The sequence below is a fragment of the Squalius cephalus genome (assembly GCF_949319135.1).
Source record: "Squalius cephalus genome assembly, chromosome: 1".
NCBI classification, from domain to species: Eukaryota; Metazoa; Chordata; class Actinopteri; order Cypriniformes; family Leuciscidae; genus Squalius; species Squalius cephalus.
The window spans coordinates 9,797,003-9,809,665 of record NC_137122.1 but is presented as its reverse complement, the minus strand read 5'-3'; the positions used below and the strand labels follow the sequence as shown (position 1 = coordinate 9,809,665).

General features: G+C 36.4%; 2 protein-coding genes across 3 annotated transcripts in view; both read left to right on the top strand.

Annotated features, from left to right (window-relative positions):
* The window catches only part of LOC307162758 (uncharacterized protein), a 117,091-nt gene that overhangs the window by 70,385 nt on the left and 34,043 nt on the right, over positions 1-12,663 (top strand). The gene's annotated exons all lie outside the window — the stretch shown is intronic.
* The window catches only part of LOC307163408 (uncharacterized protein), a 41,071-nt gene that overhangs the window by 14,186 nt on the left and 14,222 nt on the right, over positions 1-12,663 (top strand). Inside the window, exon 3 of the mRNA XM_079879432.1 lies at positions 10,351-12,392. Coding sequence (XP_079735558.1) covers positions 10,999-12,392 — 1,394 coding nt within the window. The 5' untranslated portion in view covers positions 10,351-10,998. The remainder of the gene's footprint in view (positions 1-10,350; positions 12,393-12,663) is intronic.

Here is a 12,663-nt window from a genome sequence, read left to right as displayed (position 1 = left end):
AACTGCAATATCCTGATTAGGTAAGAGGGGACACCACGCTCATGTAGTTTACCAAACAGTTTCCCATGGTTGATACGATCAAAAGCCTTTGACGCATCCAGGAAACACATGAAGACTGTGCTATTGCGTGATCTGTACCTATGGACAATTTCTTTAAGTGCATAAATACACAGATCAGTTCCATGCTTGTTCTTAAAACCAAACTGATTATCCGTTGATGCTATGTATTCTGCTAGCCTATCCATAAGGATCCCTTCTAGTACCTTGGATAGTATACTTGCAAGTGCAATAGGTCTAGAGTTATCTATACTAGTTAATTTACCAGTCTTATTTTTAACTACAGGTACTAGCAAGACAGATAACATGGATCCAGGAAGTATGCCATACATACAGACACACAGGCATGAAGCTTGAATTCTCTTCTTTTAAATTAAGTAATTTATATAAAAAAAACAAATATTCTCAGTTCATGTACTATGTATGAAAAGAGAGAGATGTCAGTTGTTCTCATCTCAGCTCATTACAGATGGTGGACAACCAGAATGCCTATTACCGCCGCGCCAGCCGGCGCGGTGATTTCGCCAAATAAACCAGCCGCATTTCAAAGTCATTCCCGAAATGACCGCCAGGTGGCGCAAAGGGACATTGTGCAAAACAGCAGCAATTGCCGTATTTTAAAAAGTAAGTGGGTTAAATATAAAACCCTAAGCCTAATAGGCATATTTTTCATATAAATAGGCCTATTAGGCTACAACAGAATAGAACCAAAGATAGAATCAATTTTAGAACTGAAAAAATATAATCAAATGTTAAAAATAGACATTAGAGATATTAGGAGCAATGACGCTAAATATTTTTACTATTCTATTGAGGAATTAGATAAATGAAGAGCTCTCGTGAGCGATACAATTGCATAGTAATTTATAGTGATTTCAAAAGCAGTCCTTAAAAAAAAAAATACATGGAGTAGTGTGGCATAATTTTTGAGAGATTACGCGGAACGCGTTTTAGTTAAGATCCTGGTTTCAATGCCCTTAATGTATATAGGCTAGGCTACTGCTTTAAAAAATGTGACAACGCGTTTTGAGATTGTTTTGAATTAAACATTGAAGTTTAAAATGTAGTGTTTTGGCACACCAGGCCGAGTGGCGTTACGCATTGTTCAAAAATCAGGTTTTATTCTGGCATGTTGAAGTGGCGTTAGATTTTTTTTTTTTTGATTTATTAGATTTAGATTTTAGATTCTGTTAGATTTATTTTTCTCATAACAGCTAAAATAACTTAATATATGCCTTGTCTTAATATGATCTACTTAATATAGGCAATAGGCATATAATAGCCTGTATAATAAATTAGCAAAACTTGGCCACTAAATATTTAATTTTCAAATATTTTAATTATCACAATTAAAGTTTTAATTTTATTAAATTGAACAAGCGCAACAATCAGCATTTAATCAAATATTCTAAAAGATGTATTATTAATAATAATGTTATTTCAACAGAATATTTCGTTTTTTTCGACATATGTGTGCTTGCAACAAGCAAGATGTGTATTTGTAAATCCGGTGATGCGTGCATTGATTTTTATCAATAAACTAGTGTTTTCTGACAGTGTCGACTGCAAAGATGAAGTTGACGATCGCCATATTTGTAGTGAACACACCTAGAGAGAAATGCACAAAGACATAATCAGAGAGTAGCCTTTTTCTTTTCGTTTTGAATTATTTCGTTTGAAGACATTTCAAGCTTTGTGTATTTGATGTATTTATCTTGTGTGTGTGAGGCATACGCTGAGTTTCGTTAAGTTAGGAGGATGAGATGCGCTCCAGCTGACGTGCAATGCAAGTGACCGCGCGGGCGCCTCCATGATTAGTGTCTGTTATATTTGCTTCTCTTACTTATTAAATCCAGGCAATTGGTTGATGAAAAATCTATTAAAATTAAGATACAATTTATAGAAAACGAAATTCACTTTAAAGAAAGGTTTTCTACTAAACAAAATTTAACGAAGTGGTCAAAATCATGTCTGACCCACTCCATATCCATCTCTCGATATAATGCATCCTATCTTACTCGTGCTGTTCACTTTTCATATTCAACATAGATGGAAATATAGACTCTATTTGTACAAATTGCTGCACATTAATTTAATTAAATGAAACCTTGTAACGAATTCACACTGTAGGGTAGACTGTGTACAGTAGGGCTGTAGCGATACACTAATCTCACGATACGATACGATACACGATATTCAGCTCACGATACGATATATATCACGATATTCAGCCAACGATACGATTCGATATAATTCGATACGATTCTATATAGTTCGATACGCTTACATCATTTTCTGATAGATTTAAAGGGGACAGAGTGATTTTGGTGACATCTTGTGAGTGTTTCATTTACTTGGATTGAATTAATTGAAATGAAAACTCAAAAAACATCAGACAGCTTGCAAAATAAATGCTGGACAAAATTAATCAAAGATGTGTTGAGAAAATTAGTTCCATTTATTAAAACAGTGCAAACTGTAGCTTACAAGCCTTTGAAATGTAAATAAAGTGCAACATTGCAATTTGCAATTAACAATAACGATGACACATTTCGGAGCACTTTATTAAACAGAAATTTCATGTTTAATCCCATGCAACAAGAGATTAACACGTTTGCTAAATTGCTTTATGTTACACTTACACTCACATCAGCTGTTGTGTAAACAGTAGGGGTGTAATGGTTAACAAAATTCGGTTCGATATGATACACTTGTGTCACGGTTCGGTTTGGTACATTTTTGATACAGCAAAAAGAAAAATACCAGAGAAATTTCCTGGATTTAATTTTTTTAATCTTTTTTTTTAATTTAAAACTAACACAATAAAGTATGATGTTTTTTTACTTTGAGCAATTCTGGAGCTATAATTGACTCTTCTTAGGTGCATATAAAACAAAACAGCTCCTTGGAAAAAAATATTGTAGTAGTTATAAACAGGTTTTATTTTAGTTCAGAATGATTAACATTTGAGGGCAGCAATTGTATTCATAATGTCAAAATAAAACCGACGTAATGTTACTTGAAGGCATTATAGCCTACTATTCCTGCCAAACTTACATGGTTGCAGTTAGTGTCACTACAGTAAATCCATGGTGAATGTTGCACATCTGTGGACATTGATAGTTCATTCATGGAACAATGTTTCTCCTGGTTTCCACGTCAGCACTGTTTGATCAGTTAATAACGGAGAAATGTGAATGTTTCTCACTAGATCTCGCAGCGATGTTATTACTTCTGTGGCGAATTCAAATGCTTTCTTTACTGGATCTCTTATTAGTTAGCGCTGTGTAGTAACAGTGTCGCTTGATCAAGATCGGCTCGCGCTGCACTGGTCCAAACTGATAAACGGTCCGTCAACAACACAATAACGAGCAGTTTCGTTCTGCTTGCATTACTTTTTACCATTTGATGTTGGACAATGTTGTGGTCGCGCCGGCGGATTATGAGCGCGCTCATCACGCGCCTACATTTGAAATGTCAAAATGTGTCTGTGTAAAGTTAGTACGGGTAACGTTAACTGGCTCTACAGCAACACTAGCGGCTGGCTGAACAAATCGCTCTTCCTGCAACGCGAACGGGGGTAAACACGGGGGATTTGAATGGGACGTATGTATCGATACTCGCGGCTAAAAAAATCGATACTTTCTTTGAAAAAAAAATATCGATTTATATCGCAGAATCGATAAAATCGCCCAGCCCTAGTGTACAGTTGAGACACCTTTAATAACTTGCATTCACAGCAAGCACAAGTTGTGATTTTTGCTGTGCACTTGCATATTAGTGTCAGCTGGGAAGGAAATATAGAGACCAGGGGTGCGTTTCCCGAAAGCATCGTTGGCCAACTATGGTCGCAAGTTCCGTCGTTACCAATAGAGTTCAATGGATATTGTGATGAACTTGCGACCATAGTTGGCCAACGATGCTTTCGGGAAACGCACCCCGGACATCTTGGAACTTTAATTGAATACATAGCGTTGGTAAAGCATACTGAAATTACATCCTTACAAATTTATTAGGCCCTACTGAAAATAAATGTATCGAATTTAAGCAAAGTAGCCTAAATGTTAAGACTGTAAGCCCTTTGCTTTTTTACGTATATAAAGGACTCTTATAGCCGACTTTGTGTTAATTTAAATTGTAGAGGATTTTTTTTAACTCAAACATTAACACTGAAATAAATGAAACTAAATTATTGTAAATTTTTTGGCACACCACGACGAGTGGAGCTATGCATTGTTCTAAAGCCAGGTTTTATTCTGGCATGTTGAATTAGTGTTCGGCAAAGGCGGTGGCGCGTTCATTTGAATGAAGCGCGCTTCTCGCTCGTGTCAGCGAACACACACTGGAACGTTAGGCCATGTCGCAACGAGTGAATCGTGGCCGAGTGGTTGAACTTACATTACGATCGTTTAGATGACATGGGTTCGAATCCCGAGCTAACTTGGACTACTGATATTTTTATATTAGCCTATTAATGCATTTTATAGTCTATTGTTGATGCAGAGAGATTTGTCTAGTTCTAAAACATAGTTTTTTGCTTATAGCCTATTTACAAAATTAAATCACCATGCATTTCCATTTTACACTAAGGAACAAATATTATACAATTACTTTACTTCTGTAGCCTATAATAATTCCAATCGTAATTCCAATTCAAAAGGAGTTCTGTAAAAAAAAAAAATATATATATATATATATATGACGTTTAAACGACAAACAATAAAATCAGAACCAGTATTCTGTTGCGTTCATGGTTCCAGTGGCGGTAATGCATCCACGGCTTTTCAAAATGTCACAAAGCATTTTGAGATTGTTTTGAAAGAAATATTGAAGTTTATAATTAAGTGTTTTGGCACACCACGACGAGTGGCAAACTCTTTGTTTTGTTTTGCAAACTCAGCTAGCCTGTGGGGGGTTTGGAGAAGGCAATAGTTGCTTTATCGTGGGGGTGCAGGACAGAGGTGTTAATGTTCCGTATTTCATATGGAGAGTGTCGGAGCCAGCCTGATGAGCAGGCAAAGGCAAAATGCTTTTAAGGATTAATCTCAATCTCCAAAAGTCCATAGCCTATGTACAGTAGGCCCTATATCTTATTAAATTATATATTGTAGTTTTATTGATTGTATTTAAAGGTTTTCCACACACAATTTCAATTTAGCAGATACCGAGCTCTTTAATTCGCGACCCACCTTGTTTTATTGTAAGGTGAATTCAGCAAGGCATGCTGTGTCTTTGAAGGAACAAAAGCTATTTGTTACAGTTTTTTCTTTCGTGATTTGTGTGGATGACACACAGCGACATATACAGTATTATCAGCTGTATGGTGTTTTTTTACGCTGAAATGCTTAATTTCGAGAAAGACCCGCCGTGTGCAGTGAGGGAGACCAAACTTACTAATCCAGCGCGAGAGAGGCAAAGAAAAACGCCTGTTCTTAATTTATGTTGCTTTGAACTTTTTTCGTTTTGTACCGTTTTAATTTTTTAATTTAGCTGCAATTTCTTTGACAATAGAAATTAAAAATGTTGCAAGAATAAGATTCTGTTTCTTACTTTGCATCACAAAGGGAATAAACTCTATCGATGCAACCCTGTTTAAATTAATAAACTGTCCCGACACTTTATTCATACCTTGAAATGTGCGATGGGTTTTCAAACTTAATTTTCTTTTTCTTTTACATTTTCATTGTTTATTTTTTAATTGAAAGCAATACGGTATTGAAAGTATTTTTCTGATTTGTTCGATCTGTTTTGAAAAATGTCTTCCGTTGCTATGGCCGGGTATCACTGTCAGTCATCTCAATCTCGTGAATGATTCACACACACACACAAAAAAAATAATTTAGCAGATTAAAGACGAGCTTCATCATCTTAATTTTCTGGTGCAATCGGCTGACAGTCTTCCTTCATCAGATGTGTCGTCTTTGCAGCGGCTCAACTGGAATGTAGCAAATTTTTGTTGTAATGTACAATTGATAATTAAACAAGATGATTGACTTTAATAACAGATGCATATTTAAGCATCAAGAACGGAAAAACATAAACACTGTCGGCTACACTGATATTCGATCTCAGATCGTTTGAAGCTCCGAGAGGCTATTGTTAATGCATTGACCACAGAGCTATGTCTGAATAGCCTAGGTCTACTATTTTCTCTGTTTTAAAAGTTTGTTATATTCTTTTTTATTTGTTTATTTTTTTAACATTGGCAATTTACGGTCTCGAAATTATGTGTCGAAAAAATAAAAAAGTGTTTTTACAAGACCTTGTGCTGTTTATTTATTATTATTATTATTATTATTATTATTATTATTATGCAGATGTTAATTCAGCCATTCTGTTGGATAAAAATTGTCCCTAATGTAAAATGAAAATGAATGGTAATTTTATTTTATAAATATAAAATGTTAAATATAGGCTATAGGAGAAAAAAACAATATGGTGTAGCAATATTTTAGAATTATCAAATCTCTCTGCATTAATAATAAAAAAGTAGCCCATGTTTGTTCGGGATTTGAACCCGTGTCATCTGAATTATTGAAACGTAAGTTATAGCCTACCACTCGGCCACGAATTTGTTTTGTTTTATTTTGTTTGAAATGTATTTTTACATATTTTGCTTTCGTTAATGTTAACCAATTCTGTTGTAGCATAATACGCCTATATTTTTTCCCTAAAAGTTTGTTTTATTCTCTGCTTTGTTTGTTTATGTTTTTACATTTTCAATCAGTCTCATTTTTGTTGAAATAATGAAAAAAGTTTTTTATTTTTTTTTTACAAGATCTTGCGCCATGTTTTTTTTTATTTTATTTTTTAAATAAACAGATAGGAAACTTACCTTTTAAAATGCCGCAGTTGCTGCTGTTTTGCCCACTTGCGCCACCCGGTATAGCCTAGTCATTTCGCGAACGACTTTGAAATTCGATTGGTTTATTTTTGCTGCGGTTGATTATTTATTAAAGAATTCAATTGATAATCATAACAACATGTAAGCCTATTTAATTCTGAATATAACAAAGAATGCTTAAACCGACTAACATCGGTTAGTAACTGCAAGTCCTGAAAATGTTTTAATTTTACAGTAAATTATTTTAATTTATTTCACTGTTATGTTTCAGTTAATAAATCTACAAACACATTAAAATAACACGAAGTAAATGACAAGTAGGCTAACCTATTGACATAGCCTTTCTAAATTATAGAAAAACTGGGCACACAATGTTAACGTGTGTCTACTTTGTTTAAATTTAATGAATTTGAATTCGTTTAACCACAATATTTATCTTGAATTTATCTGCGACCTCAGCTCAGATTACTGCCGCGGCAGATTACGTCATAAAGAGAATAAACTGACACTTTTCAAAGTCAATAGCCGTTTCTCAATACCAAGTACGCAAAGTTCGGACTTGAGTCCTTGGTAGTTCGGACTGACAAGTTCGACTCAGGAGAACGAACTCCCGAGGACGGGAGGACGCGAGTCCGATAATTCTGCAAATGGAACAGCGGCGTACTTGATAGCGTCACTCAGCTTGCTGTGGCTACTCCGGTTGTCTCTTTATAGGCTACAAAAAAAAAAAAAAAAAAAAAAAGTTATAAACCACCACTTTGCCTCTTTTCATTTTCATTTAAAAAAGATCTTTAACATAATGGCCACACAAATGAGGTTCAGGCAACGCAATTGATTATCTTCACTGCATATTTACAACAACACGAAATATAAAGCACAACCCTGACTCTTTTTGTTTTCATTTTAAAAATATGATGAATAAAAAGCATTATAATATTGATCAATAAATCGAACATTTAGCAAAAAGAGACAGGGTTGTGTCATATATGTGTACAGTGAAGAGAATGTAGGCAACATGTAGGCTATTATAATAAAATATTTTAAATATATAAAATAAAATGACATAACCTTTTTTGCTAAATGTCAGTTTTAATGATCAATAATAGCCATTCTAAAAGTATAAGTAGCCTAAAAGGTATAAGAAGCTATACAATAATAAAGCCAACGATTCAGTCAAACATAAGTCAGCTCTCTAGGCTACATAGTTAAATAGACTAACGTTAAATAAAGCTACAACTTCACTTTGCCCTCAGCTAAAACGTTTTGCCAGGGAACAAATAATACATCAATGAGACAAATAAAATAAATGAATCGCCTGTTGGATATACACAAGACGATTTAAATCTCATGTTATACCCAGACTGTAAAAGGTTATACCACTAGACTAGAGACATCCAGGCCAACGGCAAGTCAGCAGCACTACCCAAGGAAAGGCTGTTCTCGGCGGGGTACGAGTGCCGAGCGTCCGATTTCCTGGTTCTCACAACTCCGAAAACGTCAGATCAAATTTTCAAATAGGAGCTATCTTTATAAATAAACCAAAGATTTGAGCTTTAAACAACTACATTCTCGCCTGAAATACTCTTAAAACTACATTTCGTGACACATTTATAGCAGTATTTTTGAAATTACGCGGGGTTTCTCCTCTGCTATTGACGCTTGCTGGTTGGTGGTGTGAGATGCATTCTGGGATACCTGGCTTGTCAAGTCCGCACAAGTCACCTCTTGATGCATCCTCGGTAAAAGGGGCGGATCAAGAACACATCCGGGGATTCGACCTGGACTTGGCTAGATGTGAACTTTGAATTGGCACAGTACTAGGGCAGCGACTGATGACGTTTCACAAGTCCACCAGAACACAAGTACAGACAAGAACGCATATCGAGAAACGGCTTGTGATTACAGCGCCACTTAGCGGTAAAAGGCAGCAAATACACATCCCAATTTTGCCGCCGCGGGAACGGCGGCGGTAAAAGTCTCAATCTGGTTGTCCACCATCTATAAGTTGTAATGTGACTCCGCCTTCAGAGAGCGCGCTCTATTCAATCGCAAATGTGAGGCGACCCATGCAAACCTGTGAACGCCCCCACATCAGCTGGGTAACACACACCGCGAGTTCACTTTCAGTCTCATGTACTTTACAACGCTGTGAGGAATAATACTATCTTGATGATAATCCTGGAAAATTTACCTCAGAAGTGCTAGAAGTTTCATTTCGAGGAGCAACAGACCCAGCTGAGGAATAGGTCAGTTCAGTTCCCTTTGTTCTAATAGCAATAGTATCTGTACACGCAAAAAGACTGTAGAAGTATGAATCGCGTTTTTGAGCGTGAATGAATAAATGCACAGATGCGCACTGTTATGCTACTACAGCTGGCAAAAATACTGTTTAAAAATGAATCGCGTTTTTGTGTGTGAATGAATGAACAGCTTTTAGCAAACTCTATTGCTATACTGAGATGAGGAATATATATATATATATATATATATATATATATATATATATATATATATATGAAGCAAAGTGCGTCACCCCCCAAATAAGCATGGCGGACGGAAAGGAAGACCCAAAAATGGTCATGACAAGTGGAATCACAAAATAAATATTCTTAAAGCACACTTGCTACAACACACCTGAATGAATGGCTCATTAAGTATATAGGCGCATTGTCTCATCAGGTGTGAACTACTTAATATGCATGATGGTGTTGGATCGTTGACGCCCCTGCACATATTGCCTTTCCAAACAGAAAGTGTCTTACAAAATTGAAATCAATGTATTGTTTTATGTGAATGATTAGGCAGGATGATTTTCAGATAATTTTGAAGAAAAAAACTCTAGGCGACGACATCCATTAGTCAAAAGTCTTGTTGACACATATTTAGTGTGTTTTGTGGCCTTATTTCAGAAACGTTCTTTTTTTTTTTTTTTTTTTATAACCACGCATAAACATTATTCTCTTAAAAATTCAAACATATACATAAATGTTGTTCACATATTATGGTAGCCCTGTTTGTGCTACATAGAGTGAATTTACACCTTTGCCATTAACATGTTTAGAAATCACTGAAAAAAGCACAAATGTAAGGGCATGTCAGAACATCTCAAGGACCCCAAAAACACCACAGACCCCAGAGGGTTAATGTTTATATCATGTTAGATAATTGTGTCATTGATCAAACATATTTAATATTTCTCACTATATATAGAAACATTGGATTTGTGCCTATAATGTTTTAAAGATAATAACAGGAAGATCAGTGTATCTCATTCAGGGAAAGTTTCAGGGACATATTATTAATTTATAAAAAGACAAATTATTGTGATATTTTATAGAAGTTTTCTGTTACATCTGGGATCATTTTAATCTCCATTCACTCCATATTTCTCTCTTTGAGTTATTTTGATTATTTAGAAAATTTGAAAATGAGTTTTTCTTTCATTTCAGATCCGATGGAAGAGAGCGAGGAGAGTGAAGAACTGAGTGAAGTGAAGGAGGAGAGTGAAGAACTGAGTGAAGTGGAGGAGGAGAGTGAAGAACTGAGTGAAGTGAAGGAGGAGAGTGAAGAACTGAGTGAAGTGAAGGAGGAGAGTGAAGAACTGAGTGAAGTGAAGGAGGAACATGATGTCAATCCTGGAGGAAAACCTTTGAGTCGCTCAAAGACTAAAAAGACATTTTTCAAGAAAAGAAGAGCCAAAAAATATTTCACCTGCACTCAGTGTGGGAAGAGTCTCAAAACCAAACAAAGTCTTAAGATTCACATGAGGATCCACACTGGAGAGAAGCCGTTCTCATGTGATCAGTGTGGAAAGAGTTTCTGTCAATCTTCATCCCTTAATGTTCACATGAGGATCCACACCGGAGAGAAGCCGTTCTCATGTGATCAGTGTGGAAAGAGTTACAGTCAATCTTCATCCCTTAATTTTCACATGATGATCCACGCTGGAGAGAAGCCGTTCACATGTGATCAGTGCGGGAAGAGTTTCAGTCAATTATCATCCCTTAATGTTCACATGATGATCCACACCGAAGAGAAGCCGTTCTCATGTGATCATTGTGGAAAGAGTTTGTCAGTTATCATTCCTTAATGTTCACATGAGGATACACACCGGAGAGAAGCCGTTCTCATGTGATCAGTGCGGCAAAACATTTCTTAGGTCATCAGAGCTGAAGACACACCTGACAGTTCATACGAAGGAGAAGCCGCATTCATGTTCTGTGTGTGGAAAGAGTTTTTCACTGCTGCCATATTTACATATACATGAGAAAATACACACTGGTGTGAGAGAGTACATGTGCTTTGAGTGTGAGAAGACTTTTAGGACAGCTGAACATTTAAAACAGCACCAGAGAATTCACACTGGAGAAAAACCTTACATGTGTTCACACTGTGACAAGAGATTCAGTCAGTCATCAAATCTGAAAATACATGAGAGGATCCACACTGGAGAAAAACCTTACAAGTGTTCACACTGTGACAAGACATTCAGACTGTCAGGACATCTGAAAGCCCATGAGATGATCCACACTGGAGAACAACTTTACAAGTGTTCACACTGTGACAAGAGATTCAGTCAGTTAGCACATCTGAAAACACATGAGAGGATCCACACTGGAGAAAAACCTTACAAGTGTTCACACTGTGACAAGAGATTCATTGACTCATCATCTCTGAAAACACATGAGAGGATCCACACTGGAGAAAAACCTTACAAGTGTTCACACTGTGACAAGAGATTCAATCAGTCATCAGATCTGAAAACACATGAGAGGATCCACACTGGAGAAAAACCTTACAAGTGTTCACACTGTGACAAGAGATTCAATCAGTCATCAGATCTGAAAACACATGAGAGGATCCACACTGGAGAAAAACCTTACAAGTGTTCACACTGTGACAAGAGATTCATTGACTCATCATCTCTGAAAACACATGAGAGGATCCACACTGGAGAAAAACTTTACAAGTGTTCACACTGTGACAAGAGATGCAGTCAGTTAGCACATCTGAAATCACATGAGAGGATCCACACTGGAGAAAAACTTTACAAGTGTTCACACTGTGACAAGAGATTCAGTCACTCATCATCTCTGAAAACACATGAGAGGATCCACACTGGAGAAAAACCTTACAAGTGTTCACACTGTGACAAGAGATTCAGTCAGTCATCATCTCTGAAAACACATGAGATGATCCACACTGGAGAAAAACCTTACAAGTGTTCATACTGTGACAAGAGATTCAATCAGTCATCAGATCTGAAAACACATGAGAGGATCCACACTGGAGAAAAACCTTACAAGTGTTCATACTGTGACAAGAGATTCAATCACTCATCATCTCTGAAAAAACATGAGAGGATCCACACTGGAGAGAAGCCGCACACATGTGATCAGTGCGGAAAGAGTTTCTCTTTTAAAAGTGACCTGAAGCTACACATGAAGATTCATGCAGTGGAGAAACCACATCAACACAGCCTGAGGTCACGGTAAGTAGTTTATCTTTTTGTGCTGAGCAACAAAAGCTTATTTTCTATTGTCGTGCTGAACGGTTTATAGAATGGTAAGCAACGTTTCCAGTTGTGTTTCCACTTGAGCCTGGTATGGTACGATTACAAAACGTTCTTGTCACCGAAATTTCGGCCCGCTACCAGTTTCTCTGCAGCTGGATAAGCAACGTTAAAGCGATTTGAGCAGTGTAAACTCAAATTAATAATAAAATTAAAAGAAATATGTGATCATCCTCCATAACATGGTCAC